Raw genomic sequence first — 24,049 nt, forward strand, 5'->3', positions numbered from 1 at the left:
TTAGACACAGGTCTTTGGTCAGGGAGTGAACAGATCGGGGCTGGGCAGAGACAGCCGTGGAGCCTGTATAGCTGGTTCCCGGTCCTCAACAGCAGTATTTTTCAAATTTGTTTGATGGCAACAGTAAAAAACACTTAACATCTCAACCCAATACATATTTCACAGAACAGAACCTAGTTCACATGCAGTGCACTTTGATGTTTACGGTTTTACTTCAATTTTAAAATGCTGGTCACCACCCACTGGTGCCCTAGGCCACTTCTTGCTGCTTCACTGGGTGCTGGTCCGTCCTGCCTCCTGGAGCTGGAGTGACGGTGGTGGGTCAGCTAGATGGAGCCACCTGGCTCCTGTTCTGGTCAGGGGTTCTATTCCACTAGGGGCTTCAGGTGGGAAGGCTGGATCAGGGGAACTTCCACCTCTGCAGAGCGACCTCCCGCCTGTTCTGCCTCCAGGCTGGGGTCAGTGAGAGCCACAGAAGGCTCTTGGCAGGGGCTAGGCCCAGCTTTGCTTTGGAGGGTCAAGTACTGAGACTAGAGAGACCTCATACTGCTTGTCCTTCCTGAGCTGGGGAGAGGGAGACAGGGACCAGGAAGCAGCCTAAGATGACATCTTGAAGAGAGAGGGAGATGCAGAAGCTGCCAGCCCAGCCAGAGCTGTGGACCAGAGTAGGCCTCGACTCCCGGCTCAACCTCATCCTCAGTGCAAGGACAGATTCAGAAGAACTGCAGCTCCAAGTTGGGAGAGGCCCCTGTAGGGCAGACAGGGTGATGTGACAGCCCTCTCCCCCTGTGCCAGCACCAGCTGGGTAGGGCAGTAGAAGGTTCTGGGAACTATATCCCACCAACCAACTGCAGCTAGTTCTTCTGCTTGGCTCTGTGGTCCGGTCCCCTCTTCCTTGTTGGGGTGCTTCAGGCCAATCTCTACCTTCTCTGAACCCAAACCAGCCAGCTTGCTCCTGACCTGCTAAAGCCTCCGAGTGGAGCCAGGAGCCAGTGAGGACCCTAGAGGCATTCAATTTGTAAGCCCTGCTGCAGCCTGGGCTCAGTCTTGAGTTCCCCTGCTCTGAGCTTACTCCAGGGCTCTGCCGATAGCTACAGACATTATCTTACTCTGGTGACTCCTTCAGGTGGGAGTCTGCATCTAGACTCCTAGACTTATGGGGAGGAAGTCTGCGCTTCCTGCTTCATGAAAGGGGTTCTGAGGTGATTATCTCTTATCCCTTGGGAAAGGAAGAGTTGGGCTTTAGGGTCCCTTTAAAGGAAGTCTTCTAATACAGGCCTTGGGCTGAAAGGATACAAACTCAGCAGCCCTCTGGGGAGGAGAGGTGTTCTCCAACAAAAGGAGAAGGGAAAATACCTAGGGAAAGTGGGAAGAATTTTTCTTAGGTTGTCTTTGTGGCCATAATGTGGTAGACCAGTCTGGAGAAGACAGACCAGCCATAAAATTCCCCAGTGATGTGGATGTGGGAGAAATAGTTCCTTTAAGTTAACTGTCCCAAGATCATACAACCTGGAAGAGGTGGAGCCAAACCTCAAAACCTGGATCTGTAGGATCCCAAGCCTGCCTTCATCCCTCCTTCTTTAGCCCCATCCCTTCTGGGATCTTCGGTGCTCCAGACAAAGGGTAGCCACGTAGACTTGAAGGGCGGATTGCCTGATCGGAGAGCCAGGGGTGTGAGATGCAGGAGCCCAGGGAGAAGGCAGAGAGGGTCGGATCTGCCCAGGCCAACCCCGTGCTTGGCCAGACTTTTCCCCTGGCATGGAAAGGTGCAGGGTGGGGAAATCTTGGATGCCCCTTGGGGTTCACACCCCTTCTCTAGTTGCCTCAGGTGAGGATTGACCACGTCTCTCCTTTCTTTATATCCTCCTATCGTACCTGGCCATCCAATTGCATTCTTCCTTGTCTTGTGTTCTCCTTTCCTAAGCTTTTGTTGTAGGCCTGGCCTGCCGGGGGTGTCCACGGGCATTGCTCTCCCCCCCTGGGCACTCTGGCTGGAGAGGCTGCTGAGCCCCAGAAGCAGGGAAGAGGAGACTGATGTGAGATGAACTCTAAGCACAGTGAGTAATGATACCAAACCTCATCTGTCAAAGGGCACCTGAGACTCAGCAGGGAAGTGACTTGCTCTGGGACGTGTGCTTAGTGAATAGCAGAGCTGGAATTCCAACTCAACTCCGAGCCCCAGGCCTGGACTCACCCACTGCCCAATGCTGGGATATTTATGGAAATGCATTTATTAGCTCGCTAAAGTGAGCATTGAGCTGTTTCTACCTGGATTAGTTTATACTTTAGAATACCATTTTTGTATACAGTTAAACATGGAGGTGTTCGGACAAGGAGGAGAGGTTGTATTGTTCTCTCAGGCAAAGGAAAACACCCAGTGTTGCAATCCTGGTAAAACTGACCTATACAGGTCTCGTGGACGGTAGGGTGGAGTGGGGGCGAGAGACAGGCAGCGTGAAGGGTAAGGAGTAAAAGGGAGACAGCCTGATGTCCAAATGGCAAAGGAAGATGGGAAGTAACATTCCCTGAACATCTTTATCCAGGGACTGTGCCATCCCTTTATACATAACATTTAATTCTCAGGACAAGGTAGGAATTGTTACCCCATTTACAAGTAGGAATTGAGAACTCAGAGCTTGAGTAACTCAATAAAGGTCACAAAGCTAGTAAGTGGGTGAGCGAGGATTCTAACTGAGGTCTCTCTGACTCCAAAGTCTGTGCTCCTTCCACTAAACTGGTTTTGAGGAAATCAGAAGGCCTGGAGTGCCTGTTGTTGGTTAACAGTCAGTGTCTGAAGAAGAGCCGTTGCTCAGTATCGAGTCCACTATAGCAAATGCCGTCTTGGTAAAAATCCCCAGACTGGGTCATAGACTTCAGCACCCAGCCTGATGCCTGGCAGAGTAGGCCCTTAATAAATGGCTGTCCAACTGGGCTTTCACGGGAACAGTGAGGAGGCTGGCCCTTTGGAAGTAGATGAGGGTCTGGGTGCTGCTGAGGGGTCGCTCTGAAAGCCCCAGCACTCTCACAACACCCAACACTCCTGCAGACTGTGACACGTTCTGCTGACAACCGATCCTGCACAGACTTGTTAAGCAGTGGGGGATTGGGCTGGATTCTCCACAGGGAGAATTGCCCGGACGTGGCCCAGCTCTCTGCCCTGTGAGCTCAAGATCTAAGACAGATGGTGGCTGTGGATATGGGCCCAGACAGACAATCAGCAGAATACAGTGTGTGACCCTGGTACGCCGGAGCAGGAAGTCTCACCCTCTGCAGAGACTCGAACAGACATCTGTCCCTGCTAGCGCAATGCACTTCATGCTCGTCAGCCCTTGAGTGGGAGTCTGCTCTGCCTGGCGTATAGCAAAAATTGTGGGTTTTCCCCACTAAAAACTCTTCTAGGGCTGTGACTCTGCTCATCGTTGTTTCCCCAGCAGCTAGCACAGGGCTAGCAATCAGTGGTTGGTGAACGGGTGAATGAAGAAATGAGCATCTGTGTGCTGAGCACTCAGTGTACTGGTGCTGGCAAGTGGTGGACTTGCTGGGCCCACATCATTCACTGGTGATGTCTAGTAGCTGGCTTCTGCCCTGCTGGTGGGAGGAATGCCAAAACCAAGTGAGAGCCAACCCTGCACCAGAACCTGGAGGGCTCCATGGGAGCCCTGCCTGAGTTCCCTTTCAGAGGAAAGGGGACCCCTTGGTGAGGACTGTGGCCAGCACATCCAGAGATAAGTGAGCAGATGGAAGCCTATGTCTTTGAGAAGCATCCTATGTTTTGGCTGCTCAGACAGAGAAAAAGAGAAGGCAACTTACCTGAAGCTGGCAAATCCTCAAACCCCTTGTAGATAACAGAACTGTGAGAAAGAGGAGGCCAGAGCCAGCCCTGATGGTCTAGTGGTTAAAATTCAGTGTTTTCACTGCTTTGGCGGCCTGGGTTCGTTTCCCCGGCAGGGAACCACACTACCCTTCTGTCAGTTGCCACGCTGTGGCGGCAGCTCACGTAGAAGAACTAGAAGGACTTAGCAACAGGGATATACAACCATGCACTGGGGTTTGGGGGAGGGGGAAAAAAAGATTGGCAACAGATGTTAGCTCAGGGTGAATCTAAAAAAAAAAGGTTAAAAAAGAGAAAGGGGAGGCCAAGAGGATGATCTTTGAGGCAGCCCAGAGTGGTGTCCAGGAGCCTGCAGAGCACTGGGATCCCAGGACATGCCACAACAAGAAGATGTGTCCCAAAGGGCCGTGAGCAGCAGTCACCAGAAGGGACTTGTCAGACCTGCCTAAGCTAGCTATGGAGTGCCAGGGGCTTCGTTGGCCTGGCTCTTACCCATTTTTAGGGCGAAAGTGTGGAGAGTGGGAATCTGTGGGGACTGCAGGGAGATTTCAGTGGGTGCTCACTTCTGGGCCCTACAGCCTCGGGACTGATATTTGCCAAGGATCTCAGCCCCGCGGAGATAGAGCTAACTGAGCATCTCGGGCCCCACGCCCTCATTGCAGAGATGGGGAACAATTTACCCAAGGCTGGGGTAGTAAAAACCAAAAAATTTGAATTTGTTATTTCCAAAAATAGCACCAAGGTGGACAGCACAGGAAACAATAAAATTTATTTTACAGCTTCATAGCGTTTTTATTTGATTACTCATGGTGGGAGAGTATGAATCTTCTTTGCATTTAGGGTCTCTAAATGTCTCAGTTCATCTCTGAGCCCAGAGATCCCAAGCGACTTTTCCAAGGTCGTTCAAGGAATCAAGAGGTGGGGGCTGGACTCCAACGTCCTAACTCCCAATCCAGCGATCTGCGCTGCGGTGACCTGTTGCATAATACGGAATAACTGTGGATTGTCTTCTCGTTTATGAAATTTCCATTTGCTCCTTTGCGTCTGGCCAGGAGTCCGGTTGCTGGTGAGAGTGATGATGTCTGTCTTCTGGGATGTCCAATGGACAGATTTTCCCCAGGATTCTGGATACAGCACCAACTAGCAACAGCCCCAACTTTGCGCCAAGGATGCTGACACAAGAGTCACGCAAATGCTAAAATGAAGTGAAACTGTTTGCGCTCCGCGCATTGCAAAGGGGCCCCGCCTCCCCCTCCCCCAATCTTCGCCGGCGTGGCGGAGCCCTGAGCTCCGCCCCTTCCCCACCAAACCAGGGGAGGGGTCCTAGTCGTGGAGGTAGCGGATGCTCGGCGGCTAGAGTCGTCGGCAGAAAGAGGCGGGATAGAGGGGGCGCCAGCGGCCCAGGTCTGGCCGCCTGGGTCAGCCGTGCGCCCCCGCCCCGCCCCCGCCCCCGCCGAGTGAGGCCTTGCAGCCCACGTCCCGCCACGCCGTGAAGTTTGCGGAAAGTTCCCCACCAGCGCCAGCCGGGGAGTTGTGACGCAGTGTCTGGGGCTCCAGTCCCGGACAGAGAAGAGAGGGAAGGCGAGGCGGGGAGAGAGGGAAACGGAGAGCGAGGGCAAGAGCGCACGCGGGGTCGTCCTCTACCCCACGGATCCTCCCTCCCACCTCCCCCTTCTCCATTCCCGGCCCCAGCCCCGCGCCCGCACGCGCCTCTTCCCCTCCCACGCTGCCCGCTTCCCTTCCCCTCTGCCCCTCAAACCCTCCTCCTGGGTTCTGCGCTCCTCCCTCCGCCCTCCCTCCGCCCGGCCTGCCTCCTTCCCTCCTCCTCCCCTCCTCTCGCCCGGAGGCATCACTTCGTCCCGACCCGGAGGAAGACGCGAGCCCCTCGCGGGCGGTCATCACAGCCCAGCGCCGTGTCTGCCAACGCGCGCCGCGCTCGTGCGCCCTCGGTCCCCGCGTCCCCAGAGCGCCGCGCCATGGGCATGGGGCCAGGCCGGCCGGCCCCCGCGCCCTGGCCTCGTCACCTGCTGGGCTGCGTCCTGCTCCTCGGGGGTCTGCACCTCGGCCGCCCGGGCGCCCCTGGGGACCCCAACGCCGCCGCCCTCCCGGGTAAGGCACTGCCAACTTGGCCAACTTCCGGGACCGGGCGCGGGGAGCGCCGGGGAGCGGGCCCCTCTCGACTTTTCCCTCCCTTTTTTTTCCAGGATCGTGTATGCTTGTGCGTGTGTGTGTGTGTGTGTGTGTGTGAGAGAGAGAGAGAGAGAGAGAGAGACTGGGTTTTTAAAATCGTCTCAGCTTTTCGGAAAGCGGGGGAGGAGAGGGGAGGAGCGCGCCTGGAGGTGGGGGAGGACCTGAGTGGAACCAGATGTGGCGGGCGGCGGGGGAGGGGAGCCCGGGGGTCTCGAGCCGCCTGGGAGGAAGGGGGCGGGCTCCGAGAGGACCCTCGCGCCCGCCCTCCCGGACCACCCGGCGCCAGCCCTGCCCTCGACCCGGGGACCTGCAGGGCGCGCCCAGGGGAACCAGAGGCTCCGTCCAGGAGTCTCCAGGCCGGTCTCCTTGCTTTGCCCTGGGACTGATGCGTTATTATAGTTTTCGAATTATTTGTAAGCTTGTTCGCCGTTCCTGGCATCTCGGGCTGTTTGTATTTTCTTTTCCACTCTTGGTCTTCAAGGACAGCTTGTGGCATGCGGCATCCACACCGCTTGAACGTAACTCTGAGGCAGTTTTGTGCCACGAGGATGCAGCGACAGACTGGGCACCGTGTGTGTGTTGTGTGTGCGTGTGTATGTGGTGTGGTGTGAGTGGCTCTGACCAAACTGGCACCCCTCCAGAGTGGACAGATCTTGGGCGGCAAAAGAGCTGCTAAAGATGCAAAAAACCCAACTAACAGAAAACAAAAAACCGAAGCTGTGCCTCCTCTTTCTGCTGCTCTTTCAAAGGGTGACAGTGAAGTGTGGGGGCAGACAGACCCCTCACCAAGAATCTGAGAGCTAAAGGGAAAGAGGCACTTCGGGGTTGGGGGGCTTGCAGAAGGCAAAGCTGGAATTGTGAGCGAGTGTAATTATTCCAGCTCAGTGCTGGGCCCGGCGGGGTCTTGCTTTGTGTTTAATTTGGGGATGGGGGTGAGTGAAAGGGGACAGTCAGTGCAGTGTTTGCAGTTTTGTGCAAAGCCCAGACAGCCCTGCAGGGTCTAGGGCCTCTAGCCTTGGCCAGTGCTTGCTGGGTTGTCACACCCGGTTAACATAGGCGACCGAGACACATATCTGCCCCAGTTGTGCCGATGGGAGAAGAGCGGGCCAGGGTGACCCATGTTCACACCCAGCAGAGCCCCTGCTGAATTCCAGACCCACCTGCAAACACAAGCCAGGCAGTAACTACCTACCCACCGCAGGTCAAGGCCCAGGCTGTCTGCTTGCCGTCCTCACTCCTGCCGGGGTCTTACTCCTCTGCGAAGGAACTCAGAAGGCAGACAGGGTGGGAGGGGTGGAAGAACATGGCCATTCCAAGAGCCCCAGAGCACATTTTAAAGCCAGGCCCTGGGAAGTCGTGGCCAGAGTGCTGACTCGGCCTTTTCCCCCATGGAGCTTTTGACAGAGGAGCTGGAAATGCCTGGTGAGAGGCCCCATCAGGGAGGATGCCTGGAGTGCCCCTCTGCTTCCTGGACTCTGTGCTCTCCTTGCCCTCTCTCAGGCTGCGTCTCTGGACTTGTTGCCCCCATAGCCCCAGAGGGGCCCCTACCCAGTGGCATTGCATTGATCACCCCTAAAGAAGCTTAGGTGTGGGAGAGGAGGAAGCTGAGGGTGGGGGTGGCCTGGTCTCCACAGCAGAAGTTGAGTAGAGGAGGGCGAGGTCCTCACAGGTACTGTCCCAGAATGCTCCTCCTCTAGGCTGAATTCCTTCTTCGTCCCCTTGTCCCTCATGAATGAGGTGGTCACTGGGAAGAATTTACCAGCACCAGGATCCGAATGGCCCCAGGAAATGCTTGTGGGAGATAGGATTTGGCTTGGCAGGCCAGCGCTGCTGGGATGAAACTTACCCTGGGGAAGGAGGGGTACGTGTGGGTGGCTTCCTGACCACCAGTAGCCGAGCCGGTGGATGAGAGCATCCAAGGGGGCTGCAGCGCCCCTTGGGGGTGGCAGGACAGCAGCACTTTCTTGGTGGGGGACGGCAGAATCCATCTTTTCTCTGCCTCTGTGGAGCGCCCACAAAGCGTGTGGCTGGAAGACCTCTTTGTTAATTGCAGTATTGATGCATTTTTGTAGCATTCACCGCTCAAAGCTGAGGCAAATACTCGGGAAGGAAGGTACAGAAGAATGTAAGATGCATCCTTAGAGCAGAGAAAATTTTGTTAGAGGCCAGAGAAACTGGGTGGGGCAAAGGGTCACCAAGGCTCTCTAGAGGGAGCTGGGTGGAACCAGGCTTTGCAGAGGCAGGGAGGGGAGCAGAGAGGGCGAGACCAGGAAGGTGGGCTGGGCTGTTCTGGAGATTATGTGGAAGCTTGCTGCACTGGGGTAGACAGTTCCTGAGTGGGGCCAGGGAGAAGCCCGAGTGGAAAAGGAAGCTGGCCACGTGCCTGGGAGGCTGGCGGTGGGGAACCTGGAAGAACCCCTCGGGGGTTCTGAGCAGAGGAATAAGGTACAGATTGGAAAGAGGATTGCTGGCCCCCGCAGGGATCAGGCATCCAGGTCGAGGAGTGAAGACACCTTGGGAAATCTTCCTTTGGGAGCGACTCTGCTGTCTAAAGGACAGGGAGGGAGGCATTCCTTTTGAAAGCCATCAGGTACGGGCTGCTGTGGCCAGAGTCCACCAGACAGATCGCCTGCACTTCCGGCCCAGCTCTGGCAAGTCACGGAGTTCAGAGCTTTCTTACTTCTCCCCACTACCAAACTCAGTGTTCTTTGCTCCAACCTGCTTGCCTTCTGTGAGCTGCCAGGGCCAGGGTGGTGCCCAGCTGCACTCTGGTTGGTGCTGGGATCAGACGTTCCCCCGGATTCACCTGGCCAAGATGAGGGTGCAGGCAGGGGAGGAGGAAGCCTGGGTCTTGGTCTTCATTTACTCACACTTGAGAAGTCTTGGCTTTCTGATGCCTGCATGATACAGTGTTTGGACCAATGAGATGATTTCAGAAGTACCCTGGAATTCTCAGAAGAGTATTCATTTGGATTTACCACTAATTTAAACATTAAATAGGAGACCTTTTGCACCCTGCAGAGGGACTAAGTGATCACAGCAATGGCTGCCACCCTTCATATGCTGGGCACTGTGCCCAGTGCTTACAGACAATGGCTCTTCTAAATCTCACAACCTGGGAGGGCACTACCACCCATTTTACACACTGGCAGTCAACAGAGTAGAGATGTTAAGTCATTTGCACAAGAACATACCACTGGAAAGTGGTACAAGTGAGATTTGAACCCAGGTGTGGCTGCTGAGCCTGAACACTTCAGTACCAGACCGTGTTGTGTTTCTGTAAAATTAAGCACTGCGAGGGGATGTGTTAGGAAAGGTTAGAAAATTCAGCTTTAGGGGTTTTTTCCCCATAGCTCCAAGCCCCGTAGAACAGCCTCTCGATGTGTCCTCCTGAGAGGAACCCTCGGAAGAGGGTGGCGTGGCACTTGGCTCTGCCCCAGTCCCATTGGGCCCAAGAGGCAGGGATTGAGCCCCCCTCAGTGTCCTCAGGATATCTGAGGTGCCTGCTCGACGGAGGCATTGATAAGTGAGTGACCGAGGGGGCCTGATGAAGGAGGAGCGAGCCCCAGCCTGGCACCCCAGCTTCCTGAGGCCAGGGATCCTTGTTTGTTCAGTCAGTCAGTCAGTGGATGTCTGCTGAGCCTGCACAGTGCTGAGAGCAGGGACAACTGTGGCCTGTTCTTCTTTTGAGCCCACCTCCCCCTGCACCTTCAAAGGGGGGTCCCTGCACTTGGAGGGTCTGGGCATTGCTAATAGGAAGTGTGTCTTCCTGTTTAGTGCTTCTTGAGACGGGGAGGGGCTGCTTTCCCATGGCTGGATCCTATAAATCTGGGTGGGGTGGGCCATGGGAGTAGTGACGCACCTCTTGGAACTCACCCTGGGCGCTGCAAATCCCAGTGGCTCCTCAGCTAGGGTTTGTGTCAGTAAACAGGCAGACTGGATGAAGGCCGTGTAGTGGCATCAGCCAGCTCCAGCCCCTTAGGAGACAGATTGGGTTGCCCCCCTTACTTCACACATGGCCCCATGTGGAACTCCAGTGGTTAGCTCCTTTCCTTCCCTCCCCCCTCTTCTTTGACCTCTCTGTCCCCTCTCCTGAGCCCCTTGCTTGGCTGGGCTCCTGCTCTCTGCCTCACCTCAGCCCTGCCCCTGCCCCCCCACTTCAGTTCCTCTGACTCTGCATTCCGTGCCACCACTGCTCTGCTTGTGTTGCTAGATGATAGCTGTGAAACTTCCTCTCCTCCCCAGGTCACCCGGCCACCGACGCCTTCCCCGTTCTTCTCCTCAACACACTACGCTCCATCCTCCCTGAACCTTCACTGCTGCCCCAGCCCTTTGCACACACCGTTCTGTCTGCCTGGGATCCCGTCCCCTCTTCTTCCCTGGCTGCCATTGCCCCTTCTTTCAAGACTCAGGATCCTGAGATGGATGCTGAGGAGTCCTGGTCACTGCCTCTTGGGCTGACCTGGGCTGAGGGGAGACAGGCAGCTGGATGTCACACACAAGGATAACCCCTGGCATGGAGGAGCACCCCTCTTTTTCTTTCTTTCTCCAGGGTCACCTCTAGGAGGACATGATGAGAAGCTGCTGTGGTGGGCTTGGAGCTCCTAGAGGGAAAGCAAGAAGCCGGGCTCCCAGCCTTTCCTGACAGCCTCAGCAAGTGATTGGAAGGGGAGGCGGATGTGATGCGTCCCAGTGTAGACAGGCAGGAGTGTGGTGTGGCGGGAAGGTTCCCTCCTCCTCCAGTCCTCTGGAAATGTAAATCGGGACAAGATCAGTCGGACTGTAATTAATGCCACTCATAAGCTGTATGACCTCGGGCAGAGGCCCAAGTTTCTTCATCTGTGAAATGCGAAAAATAAAATAATACCCCCTCACAGGGGTACTGTAAGAATTACACAAAAGTGAGATAATATATGTATGAGACAGATAAATGCCTGGTGCAATGCTGGACAGAGTCATTTCTTAGCAAGTAATATTAAATTATTGATATTTTTATTATTATTAGGAAGAGAAAACATGAAAATCAAGGGATTTAAATATGAAAAAACACAGTCTTCAACATACAAAGTCCTAACTAGCCACTTTTTTCAAAATCAAAGCAGGCTAAACCCATCACTTCTTGGTGACACTTTGCTAACTACTATAAGTGCCTAAAAGTAACCATACTTTTCCTGAAAGTAAATTTAAATCCTAAAGCAAACAAACAAAACTCGATCCTCAGTTGTGGTTTCTCCTCAAGCCCCTCCACTTACCTCCCTCCCTCCTCGCTCTCTTCATCATGAAGCTGCTCCAGCTGACCTTCACTGAGGGCATGAGGAGTTCCTGCCACCCTGGACTTCCAGTGTCAAAATCCAGACAGTCCCAGGCCAGCCAGACGGGTGGTCATCTTCCCTCCGCTTGCTGACCACCAGTCGCTGTAGCCTGCCATCTAAGGAACTGCCTGCCAGTGGTCACGGTAATTAGGCTCCCTGGTTACTCAGTGCACTGGCCCTCCTCAGGCCTCACGTTGCAGTTCGGATGCTATTGATGGCCTCAGTTTTATAAGGCATGCTCCGCGGGAAACAGTCAGACCATAAAGAAAGAAAACGTAAAAAATTTGAAGTCCTCCTTCCTGTCACCCCACACCCTACCAGTAACACTGTCACTGGTTTGTGGGGTAATCTTCTGTTTTTATGCATATGCAGATACACATAAATACTCCTTTTACACAAATAGGGCCACTTTTTTTTTTACTGTATAGCACAATAAAGTAATTTTATTTTATAATATTCTTGGAGATCTTTCCATGACAGGCTGCAGAATTGTCTTATTCTTAATGGTGCTCAGTATTCCATTATAAAGATGTACTGTCGTCTTGTGTGTGTGTGTGTGAGGAAGATTGTTGCTGAGCTAACATCTGTGCCAGTCTTCTTCCATTTTGTATGTGGGACGCTGCCACAGCATGGCTTGATGAGCAGTGTGTAGGTCTGCACCCAGGATCCGAACCTGCGAACCCTGGGCCACTGAAGTAGAGCACACAGACTTATCCAGTACACCACTGGGCTGGCCCCTAAGTGTCTTTTTTTTTATTATTATTCTTTTTAAACTGCTTCCCTATGGATGGACACGTTCTGAAAATTCTCTCTTCCTCTGGTCTTTGTGATGCCGTTTGCATCCATGGTCTCTGCTGCTTGTCTTCCCCTCCAGCCTCAGTCCAGGGCAGGCAGTGCTGCCACATCTGTGATCCTAAAGAGCAGCTTTAATTGACAACAGAACAAAATCTAAACTTTCTGAATTGAGAATTTGAGGCCTTCCATGGTGAGGTTCTAGCCTTTCCCTTCAGCCCCTTTGGCAAGTCACACTGAGCTATGTGCCGTCACCCACAGATGCTCCAAGTTCTGCCCAGCAAAGCCTCTGCTCGTGCTTTTCTCCCCACCAGGAGCACCTGGTTCCGCAGGCCTGTCTCTGAGTCCGAGCTCACCCCTGAGGCCTTTGAGTTGCCCTCAGCGGGAAGAAGCCTTTCTCTCCAGACTCCTCTCGCATTTCATCGCTGCCACCTGCCTGGTGGAGCCGCTTCCTCCCGTCCTAGACCGTAAGCCCCTCCGGGCTGGGGCTTTACAGCTCTGCACACGTTCCAGCACTGTGCCTTGGACACAGGCTCATTTAGTAAATATTTATTGAAACAAAGAGCAGACACGTGTTCCAAAGAGCTCCCCCTACCCTGTGCAGTTTTACTGAGATATAGTTGACATATAACATAGTATTAGTTTAAGAATGTACAGCATAATGATTTGATATATGTATATCATAGTATTAGTTTAAGAATGTACAGCATAATGATTTGATATATGTATATACTGTGAATTGACTGCCACAAGTTTAGTTAACATCCATCACCTCACATAGTTACAGAATTTTTTTCTTGTGATGAGAATTTTTTTTTTTAGTAGAAAGGCAATGAGGAGAGTTATCCTTCCAGAGTTTTAGATGATGTAACAATCATGGAAAACATATGGCATTGACTTAAACAGAAAAAGTCCAATGGACTGGAATAAATTCCAGAAGTAGACTCCAACTGTTATGAGAACTTAATGTGAGACACACCAGAAGCAGCACACTTATGGGAAAAGGAATCTTTACTTTGAAGTATTATTGGACAACCTGATTATAACTTAAAGATTTAATTTCAGTTTATAGCTGATGACGCTTGAGGAAATCCTGATGGCAAATTGTCACATAGAAAGTGCAAAGATCACTAGAAATTCAAGAAATTAATTTTCTTTGAATACATAATTGAACTAGTTGAAACAGAAAATCTTGGCAGAGCTGTGAGCAAACCAGTATGTACGACTGGGGCACTGGAAATTGGTACTGTTTTTCAGGAGTCTGTCTTTCAGACGGTATGTCAGAGACTTGATATGGAAGGCTTCATGTCCTCTGACCTCATAATTCCACTTGTGGAAATTTCTAAGGCGTTAGTCCCAAAGAGAAAGTAGTAGTCATAGAAGTGCTGTTTACAGTAGCAAAACAAATTGGAAACCATCTAAATGCCCGACAGTAAGGGTATGGCTAAGGAAAAAAGTAAGGTATCTTAACATGATGGACAATTTATGTAGCTCCAAGTGACAAATATACAGCTAATGTCAGTACATGAAAATATGTCTGAGAAGGAAAGTTCTCATGACCACAAGGTGATCTTACAAAATAATATGCACACACCGGGAACAGCTGAGTGAAGATGCATGCCTCATCACTGACAGTGACTCATTCATTCACTCAGTTAACTGCTTTGTTTCATTTTTGTTTTCGTTTTCCTGAGCACTGACAGTGTGCTAGGCATGGTATTTAGCGCTGAGGACACCTCGGTGAACAGGCTAGGCGTGGTTCCTGCCTTCCCGAAGCTTGTATTTTGAGAGCAGTCCCCCCAAAATGTAAAGCAATGTTAATAGAATAAAATGTTCACTGATTTCATTTTAGGTGCAATTTTTAAGTTCATTGAAAGAAAGAAGGAAGCAGCAGACTGCTCTGGAATCTCAGACATAGGGTCGGGAACCTGTCTGACCACAGAGAGAACAACCCTGAGTCAGACCAGCCTGGTCGAGTAGGAATTCAACAGGAAATAGCCTTGCAGTCAGTCTTGGTCCCTGAGGAAAAGCTTTTCTGGTATAACCCCATAGATGCTTAGCCTCATTTCTGAAGGGTCTGAGGATATGAGAGCATTGGTAGTTTGGAAAGAGCTTGGGAGCACTGTTTATAATAGCCAGAACAAAAATAAAAATGCACATCAAAAGAAATATGAGTAAATAAATTACAGAGTATAGACACAATGAAATACAATGCAGCAGTGAACTAACGAACCTCGGCTATATTCATCAGCATGGGTGAGTCTAAGAGACATACTGTTGAATGGGGGAAAATCCCAGAGGGCTACATTGGGATTAGACTCTTGAACCCCTGGAAAAGTGAGGCAGTGAGCACGCATTTCGTCTTCATCTAGAAGCACCAACTGTTAACATTTTGCCACATTTGCTTTACTTCACGCTGTGTGTGTGTGTGTGTGTGTGCGCGTGCGCGTCTGGTGAAGCTTTGAGGCAGTTGATGAGGTGACATTTCATACCTAAACACTTCACCGTGTATGAACCAAGACAAATACATTCTATATAACTATAATACTATAATCACATTCAAGAAATATAACAGATACAATAATATTTTCTAATGTGCCATCCATGTTTAGATTTCTCCTGTTGTCCCAACAATGTCCTTTACCGCTGTTTGTAAGTCCAGGATTCAATTCGATGTGTCTCTTCGTCTCCGTGAATCTGGAACGGTTGCTTGGCCTCTTTGTCTTCTATGGCATGGCATTTTTGATAACTGCAGGTCAGTTGTTGCATAGAATGTCAGCAGTCTAAACTTGTGTGATCCTTTAATCATTAAATTCACATTAGACATGTTTGGAAAGAAAACTACATGGGGATGTTGTGTCCTTCCCATTGTATCATATTAAGTTGGTTTGTTCCCTTATGGGTGATGCTAATTTTGATCATTTGGTTTAGGTGGTGTCTGCCACATCTCTGCACTAAAAAGGTACCTTTTCCCCTTGTATGTGGTAGATAATCTAAGGAACCTAAACTATATTCTTAAAAAAGCAAATTTGTTCATAACAGCACTATTCAAAACAGCCAAAAACTGAAAACTAGTCCCAAACTGAAAAACACCCCAAGTGGCCATCAACAATAGGATGGATAAACTCTGGTACCTCCACATAATGGAATGTTATACAACAATGAGAATGAACAATCTACAACGACATGTGACAGTATGGATGAAGCTCACAAACCTTGAGCCAGATGCAAGGGAGTTCATACCATATGATCCCAACTATATAAAATACAAAAAAAGAGGCAAAACTGATCTATGCTATTTGAAATCAGGAGAGTGGTTACCCTTAGTAGGTTACCCTTGTGACCAGAGGAGCTCCCAAATAAAATTTAAAAAGAACAACATCCAGGAGCAATGTCTGTAACGTATATGGTGAGAAGTTCATATAAGCCAATGAGAAGCAGCACAGGAACCTCCAGTCGTTTTAAGGCACCTAAAATGGTAACAGATAAGACAATAAAGGCTGTGAACAGAGTTCACAAAGAAGGAATACCAGTGTCTAATAAGCCTATGGAAAATATTTAAAATCACTAGTAATAATAAATAAAAAGCAAGATACCATTTTCACCTCACAATAGCGCCAGCAAAGATTGATGTAACAATATGTTCAACATAACATTATTTATAATTAAGAAAATCTCTTGACAACATGAAGACCAGTAATAGCTAGGGAATGAACAAATGAAATATGGTATATCACATCATGGAATAGCATACAGCCATTAAAATGGTTTTTAAAAAGTTTTTTAAACACAAAAAAATCCTTTCTCTGAAGTATTAAGTACAAAAACAAGATTAAAAAACGTTTTTATGGACGTGTGCATATATGTGTGTGTGTGTGTATGTAATGGTATTTTGGATATATAGATAAAATTGGTAGAAAAATCACACCAAAATTTAACATGTTATATATATATATATATATATATATATATAGTCAGCTATACTGTATTATGTTAGATATTATTTAACAGGGGTGATTATGGATAAAATTTTTTTTTTAAACATGTCTGTAATTTTCAGCAATGGGGTTGCAGGGGGCAACTTTAAGTCTCTGTCCAACCACGTGATTCCAGCAGCGCGCGCTCTCTCCATGTCCATCGGTATCTGGACCAAGCCTGCAGCACGTGACTCCACGGAGCCAATCAGGTCTTGCGGGGAGGGCGGGCCTTTCCCGGCGCCCCGGGGCGAAGGGAGTCGATCAGCGCTGGGGTGGGCCCAGCGGAGCCAGCGTGGCTGCGGGCGGGGAGAGTGAAACGTGGGTGCGGGGCGGGCAGCCCCCGGGACTGAGACCCTGGTTGCAGTTTTCCGGGGTCGCTCCACGCCGGCACCTCCCGTCGTTCTTTTAGAGGCCGAGTTGGAGTTGGGCTTGCCCCGCTCGCCGACGGCGTGGGAGAGTCGCCGCGGAGCCCGGGTCGGGCGGCGCGCTCAGGGTGCGCTCAAGCAAGAGCTGGGTCGCGGGTGTGCGTACCCGCCTCGCGGCTCCTTCCGTTAACTCACCCCCAAACGCGGGCCTGTTGATCTTGCACCTATCAGCCGAGTGTCTCCAGAGGGGGCTCCGGGCGAGCACTGAGACGCTATAGTTTGCATTTAGAGAACAGCAGGATACAGAATTCTGTAAGCGCTGAGTGGCGGTACTGAGAGACGAGACGAGTGCAGAGCAGAAAGGCGTCCGAAGTTGGGGGCTAGGCTTTTGGAAGGCTCCTTGCTTTTTCAGAACTTTATGATGTTTCTATATAACATTGTGCAACAAATGAGAAATGGAGACCACATGAATATTTACAGAGCACATAAAGTCCGCCAGGGTCAGTATTAGGCAATTCCACATACACTACGTTTTTAATCCTCACATTCCTCCGTTTCACAGATAAGGAAATTGAGCCAGAGAGGCTGAGAGCCAGGATCACATCTCTAGTGAGGGACAGAGCAGGGGATGCAATCCAGGTCTGTCTGGTTCCCTGCATGGTCTTTAATTTTATAAATAAATAGGTATTCACTATAATATAATAAACATTTGTGAACACACCGCCTAATCCAAGACAGAGAACGTTACAATACTTCTATCTACCTGTGTGCTTCTCTGTGCCTGGCCCCATGTCTTTCCGGAGTTTGGTGATAATCCATCCCTTGCTTTTAAAAATTTTAATTCTTGAAGTATAATATAAATACAGGAAAGTGAACACATCAATGTTTAGCTCAATGAATTTTCACGAACTGAACACCCCCATGTAACCAACACTCAGATCCAGCAAGTAAGAGCATTACCAGGATTCCAAGTGCTTTTAAACGGGTTCCACAGGCTTATCAGACATGGATATTCCTTCTTTGTGAATTCTCTGTTCACATCCTTGATCATCTTATCTCTTCAGCTCTTAGCACCTTGAAGTGATCTGGGTCCCTTTGTTTTTCTCAATGGCTTATATGAGCTTCTTGCCATAATTGTTACAAATATCTTTCACCTGTTGTTCACTTAAAATTTTTTATTTGGGCAGTATCTTTTTTATCCTCCCCCTCCACACACTTGGCCTTTTAAATAAGGTTTACAAAGCCCTTTAGCTCAGACTGGGTTCTTCCCTTCATGTGAGGGCCCATGTTGACCCGCTTGTGCACCCCCACATTTTCTGCTTGACTAGCCTGCCTTCCCTCGGCCCTCAGCAGCCCATCTGAACTTGTGAGGAGCTTCAGTTAGTGACCTTGAATGAGGCTGCCAAAAGACGACATTCTGTATATATTTTTTCAGGATAAGACTACATTTTTGTGATTGTAAAAAATGATACCTATTCATAGTATACAATTCAAATACAGAAAAAAAGTTATAAAAAAAGAAAAATTACCTGAAATTTCATCACTCGGAAACAGCCACTGTTAACATTTTGGAGACTGTCTTTCCAAATTGCATCTCTTCTCCCTGTGTAAAACTTCACAGAGATGTTTTCATGTTGCTTTGTAACCTTCTTTCATGTGCTGATGTGTCATCAGTCTATTTCCACCCAGTGCTTCTGTTGGCTGCATAAGATTCCACTGTACCAATGTACCGTAACTTAGCCCTTGTTGAACATTCAGATCATTTCTGATTTTCACTTTTTTTTTTAAAGATTGGCACCTGAGCCAACAACTGTTGCCAATCTTCCCTTCTTTTTTTTTTTTTTTTTTCTTCTCCCCCCCCCCCCCCCCCCCCCCCCCCCGCCCAGTACACAGCTGCAGACTCCAGCTGTGAGTGCCTCTGGCTGTGCCACGTGGGACACCACCCCAGCGTGGCCTGACGAGTGGCGCTGCGTCGGCGCCCAGGATCTGAACCCGTGAAACCCGGGCCACCAAAGTGGAGCGAGAACCTAACCACTGGGCCATGGACCGGCCCCTCATTTTCACTCTTAGAGACGCCCCTGTATGCATCTAGGCCCATTGGACCCTTTGCTCAGGCCTGCAGACTGATCGGGATCCTGACTCAGGATGCGAAAGTGGCTTGACCTGCATCAACTTGATGCCTCTGAACTCACTCAGCTTTTTTGTTGTCGGGGTCTCTGCTCCTTGGCACCAGGATTCGCTGGTTGTCTCACCTATCTATAGGCTCTCTCAGGGAGCATCTCTTGGTTATTCTTCACCCTCCCTTTCCAGGTGGGCTGAGTTCAGTGTAGAGATCACACATAGGGTTAAGTTTGAAACAAAGGACAGACACACATATTCTCTATCTCCTTTTAATTACTAGCCATGTTAATTGTAGAAAATGCAAAGAGAAGATAAAAATCAGGAGCTATCCCATAAGTCAGTGATAACCACTGTTAACACTTAGGCACGTCCAGTGCTTCTGAAACGGTGGTGTGCCTCGGAATGGCCTGAGAATCTTGTCTACGGTCCGGATACGCCTTCCCCCTGAGATTCGCACTCACTTGGTCTGCTGTAGGGCCTGGGCACTTGCATTGTAAGCAGGCTTGTCTGCCCAGATACCCAAGTTTAAGAACAAGGATGCAAAAATGTCTTTTCAGACTTTACTTAATTTGAAGGAAAATAGAAATGAGGTCATAGTAAACATTCAGGATTTTTTTCCAGTTAGAATGTGAACCTCAATCCATGTCTAAATACTCTTTTATAAATGAATTTTCATTGTCTGCGCAGTATTCTGTTACATGAGTGTATTTCCGTTTATGCAGTCAACATCATATTTTTGGACATTAATTTCTCCCATCATTGCTATTATAACTAATGCTGTGTAGCTAAGTCTTTGCATAGATTCTTAATTATTTCCTTAAGTTAAATTCCTAAGAAGTGAATTCTGGGGTCAAAGCCTTGTGCTTTTGAAGGCTTTTGATATTTGTTGCCAAATTCTCCTCCTACTGTGAAGACGCTTCGTGTGGGGCAGGTGGTGAGGCCTTTCCATCCATGATCTAACCAGTCCTGCCAACCACCTGGTGGGCAGCACCAGGCACGGCTCCTGGTACATATGCTCAGTAATTGTTACATGCGATAAACACAAGGAGTATTTTCTCCACTGAACAGATGAGGATGCTGAAGGATGAAGAGGTCAAATGACTAGCTCAAGAGCAGGCATTGAAACCCAGCCTTGTATCCAGAGGCTGAGCTCTCTTAAGCACGCCACTGACTTTTAATTAGTGTCAGGGAGGGAGGAACAGCAAGGGTTGTGGGGGCGGTACTTTTTTTATGTGGTCCTAAAAATGTACAGAGGAAATCAGGAAAAGGGAGTGAAAGGGTGGGGAAAGAGAAGGAATTTGGGGGGACTCGCACAGACATTCCTTAACAGGTCCAGTGTAGTGTGCTATTCTAGGTCCGGGTGACGTCACAATGGAGAGTGTGGTAGTGGGGTGTTGTGTGTGTGACCCTTTGTGTCTGTCACTGAACACCAAGCCCGGTTCTGGGGAAATCAAGAGGTTTGGTTCCTTGAAACATCTTAAGATGCTCCCGTGTCTCCCTTCTCTCAGTTTTATTTACTCTGGAAACAACATAATATAATAGAAAGTTATGCATAATCCCAACCTCCTGGCACAACAAAAATTTCATGTTTCCCTTATTCACTTCCATTCATTATCCATATGTAGATCTGGGTTTTTTTGTTTTTTTGTTTTGAGGAAGACTGGCCCTGAGCTAACATCCATGCTCATCTTCCTGTTTTATGTGGGATGCCTGCCACAGCATGGCTTGACAAGTGGTACATAGGTCCACACCCAGGATCTGAACTGGTGAACCCTGGGCTGCTGAAGCGGAATGTGCATGCTTAACCGCTGTGCCACTGGGCCAGCCCCTGTAGATCTGTTTTTAAGGAGGAGCTCCTTTAGAGGGTGTTAAACCCATACCCACAGGACACAGGGCAGCTTGCCTTTCCACCTCAGTTCAACATGCATGTATGGAGCACCTGTTGTATGCCCCGCACAGAGGAGACGAATGGATAAGACACAGTTCCTGCTCTCAAGGAACTGTTTAATGGGGGAGACCGACCCTAAAAAACATGTCAATATTCTCGTGGGTCTTTCCCTGTAGATTTCCCCAGGAACCTGTGAAGAGGTAGGGAGGGTGTTTTATAATTCAGTTTACAGGTAAGAAAAGAGAGCCCCCTAAGGTCCTCTAGATTGTAGTGGCCGAATCAGAACCTGAACTCCTGGGCTGGATCTCCATTCTCAGCCTGCACCGGCCCACCCCTTTCCTCCTCCCGGTCTTGTAGGTCAGGGGCTCACTGCCAAGTGACTGCCTGGGTCCCAGCAAGGAGGGTCTCATGTTGACTCTGTCCTCCTCCTCCAGTCTCAGCATCCGCCAGGTCAAGTGGCGCGGGCGCTACCCCCCTCCTTCCTCACACTCCCTTCCAGCTGTGTATTTTGTGACCTCATTTTCCCTTCCGCCTGCCCTTGGCGTTTATTTCTGCAGAACCAGAAGGTGGCGGGGAGAACACTACAGCCCAGGCTGTCCTGACTCCCAGAAATCCCCCCACTTTCCTCTGACACCCTCCCCACCACCTCTTCTTGCATCTCCCTTCCAGGCGCACCTGAGGAGGGATCCAAAAGTTCAGAGGCCACAAAGGATGGTTGTCAGGGCACCCAGGGGAAATGGGGGGAGGACTCTGCATCTGGACTGTGGATTTGTTTTTCTTTTAATTCTTCTGAAGAGCAGCTTAAACACTTGAGTCCTTGGCCTTATTTCCTCTCACCGTTTCCTCTCATCCAGATTCCAGTGTCGGCTAAGCCTGGTTCCCAGGCTCTCTGCTCTGAAACAAACAGATTCTCGAGCTCACGGCCCCAGTCAGGGCAGAGGCTCTTGCTAAAATATCAAAAAGCAATAGTGGTCTTCTGCTCCAGAGTGCTTACCCGGCACAGATCATCTTCAGGTGTTTTCTTGATTAATCCTCCCAGAAACCCAAGAGATGGGTCTTATTAGTGTCCTCCCCTAAGTGAGGCTGCAGGAGTAAGGCAGCCAGCCCCAGGGCCCAAGTGGGGATTTGAATCTGGGGGGTCCAGATTCTAGAGCTGCCCTCTTAACCTCTCCACCATGTGCCTCCCGAGAAGGTAGGGGTATTATGGTCCCCTTGGCCTGTCGTTGCAGAAGTCACAGGTGTTTAATCTTTGGCATATAGTTTTAGGGAGATCCTGAAGGTTCCCAAGCAAAAGAGATTCTAAATTCAGTTGACTTTAAAGAGAGCCATGCTTTGCTTTTAGAACCAAACACAAGCTTAAGTCTTGCCTCGTCAGAAGGTCAGAGAATTGCCAGTGAGTAGAGCAAAAGCTTGTTATGACACATGTCATGATTTCTCAGGATCCTATCGTGCTGCGGTTCAGACGTGTCTGGTGAAAGGAATGCAGCGTGTCACAGGGAAATTGTGGTCACGGGGGGATGGAGCCTAATTTAGAGGACCTCCCCCCTTTGCACTTTTGAACTAGTCACAGTCCTCTGGTCTTTCTTAATAGAGACAGGATACTAAGGAATGTTTCTCCACTCTGATAAAAACACTAGTGCCCGCATGGTAATGTATGGCTGTCCTCATTCCACCTCAGTGTTGGGATGGGTGGGGATGGCTAGGGACGGTGGCAAGCTGCTGAGCCCCCTCCCAGGTGGACAGCTCCACCCAGAAAATATGACTGGCTCCCTGCAGGCACGCTGGCTCAGGGTTGTCAGGCCTCCCAGTGTTTCCGAGAGAAGCTGGAACTCCAGATTTTTATGTGGAATCTCTTCAGTTTTAAATGTTGGCTCGCTTTTCTTTCACACACTGTGAAGGCCAAATACGACTTGCCTGTGGGTTATCAGGTTTAAAGTACCTGGAATAGTTAGTGAGCTCAGCTCTGGAACTAGTCTGCCTCGCCTCCCACCCCAGCTTTGCTCCTTGTTAATTGCGTTATCAAAATGTTTGATCTCTCAGTTATTTAATACCTCAGTTTCCTTATCTGTCAAATAGAGATAGGAATTTGACCTACTTCTGAGGGCTGCTATTAGGATCAACAAGAGGATTATCAAGGAGAAAGCCTTGGAACCCAGTGCCTGGTACGTAGCAAGTACATGGTAGACATTAACTTGTATCATAATGTGTCTCTTTCCATAAGTGACCATATGTCCTAGTTTGCCTTGGGCAGTCCTGGTTCAAGCTTATTGTACTGGTGTAATTATTATGAACTCCCCTTTTCATTCTCAATATGAGGCAATAAATTATTTGGTCAATTTATATAAGCAAATACTGGCACTGCTGTTCAGGACTTCAAGTTTTAGTCCTAATGAAAAGGTCATGGTGTATTGAATATCCTTGGGTAAGTCGCTTAACATTCCCGCGGTTCAGTTTCCACATTCTAAAGGATTGATGACAGGAATTCTAAGATCCCTCAATTCATATTCATTCTGTCGTTTGACACATATTTATCATGAGTCCAGACTATCCAGGCAAACGCCCAGGTCATGGAAAGACCAAGAACAGAACCTGGGCCCTCAAGGGGCCCTGGCCCTTGAGGACCTCCTGGGCCGGGAGCTGGGAATCTCTACCCTTTTTTTCTGTTACTTGAAAGATTGCTACCTAGAAATTGTTCATAAAGTGTTTCTTGTGAATCGAATGTTTATATTTGAAACCTCAATTCCTCTACAAGCAAATCATTACATTTCAGTATAATTCTCAACATTTCTTTTTTGTGAGTGGGTATATACGTTTTTAAAAATATTTATTTCACTATGAAAAAATTGGAAAATACAGAAAGGCCCAAAGGAGATTCTTTATTTCTGTTGACTTCGCAGTGAGCATTGGGCTTCTAATATTTTAGCTTTAGGTCAGCGCCCTCCCCTTCCCCCTCTGCAGCCAGTTTGTCAAAACTAAATTTTAAAAAAATGCTCTCTCTAAATTTGCCTCCTAACAAATTCTCTCACTCATTCATTTATTCATCCTCAGTGAACCAGGTATGGAGCACCAAAGGTGGTGTTGTGGCTGGAGCTCCAAAGGGCTCTTCTGTTGTTGATTTTATGAAATCATCTACTCACGACTCCCTCCCACGGATGAATAAAGCACGTGTGGCTCCGCAGAGGCTTCCGGGGCCGGCTGGACCGAGCGGGTGGGCACTGCCATCGGGGTGGGATGGAGAGCGGGCAGGTGGCCTCTGCGCCGCGGCAGGGCTGTGCCCCCGCGCGCTCCCTTCCAGCGGCAGACGCGGCGCTCGGCCCCGCTCCGATCCCCATTCCTGGATTCTGCCCTTCGCGTCTGGGTCAGTGAGCGGGGATTGTACTGGCCCAGAAAACCACTTCCTGCCGCGACCGGAGCCGGCCGTCATTGTGAAAGCTGCCCCCCGGGGAAGGAAGTGGCTGGGGGCTGTTTATTTTGGCTGCGGGCTAGCAGACGGCGCCGCGGGCCGCGCAGACCCCGCGTTTGCAGAGCTGGGCCGGGGGCCCGGCCGACCTCGGGGCCTCGGGGGAGGCTCC

The 24,049-nt window shown here is 49.8% G+C and overlaps 1 protein-coding gene and 1 long non-coding RNA gene across 6 annotated transcripts in view; one reads left to right on the forward strand and one right to left on the reverse strand.

Moving 5' to 3' along the window:
• Nucleotides 1–4,599: 4,599 nt before the first annotated feature.
• On the reverse strand, nucleotides 4,600–6,159 carry LOC124246882 (uncharacterized). Its single transcript, XR_006890618.1, has 2 exons — nucleotides 5,857–6,159; nucleotides 4,600–5,027 (listed from the first exon to the last, which is right to left on the reverse strand). It is a non-coding gene; the product is annotated as an uncharacterized LOC124246882 (long non-coding RNA).
• Nucleotides 5,561–24,049, forward strand: part of MRC2 (mannose receptor C type 2) — a 50,394-nt gene continuing 31,905 nt past the window's right edge. For 2 of the 5 annotated variants that reach the window (XM_046675593.1, XM_046675597.1), the window contains exon 1: nucleotides 5,564–5,941. In XM_046675593.1, coding sequence (XP_046531549.1) covers nucleotides 5,809–5,941 — 133 coding nt within the window. In that variant the 5' untranslated portion in view covers nucleotides 5,564–5,808. Of the gene's footprint in view, nucleotides 5,942–24,049 lie in introns of all 5 variants that reach the window. The other 3 variants (XM_046675595.1, XM_046675594.1, XM_046675596.1) reach the window with 3 other exon arrangements.

Source organism: Equus quagga, chromosome 11 (genome assembly GCF_021613505.1).
Source record: "Equus quagga isolate Etosha38 chromosome 11, UCLA_HA_Equagga_1.0, whole genome shotgun sequence".
NCBI lineage: Eukaryota > Metazoa > Chordata > Mammalia > Perissodactyla > Equidae > Equus > Equus quagga.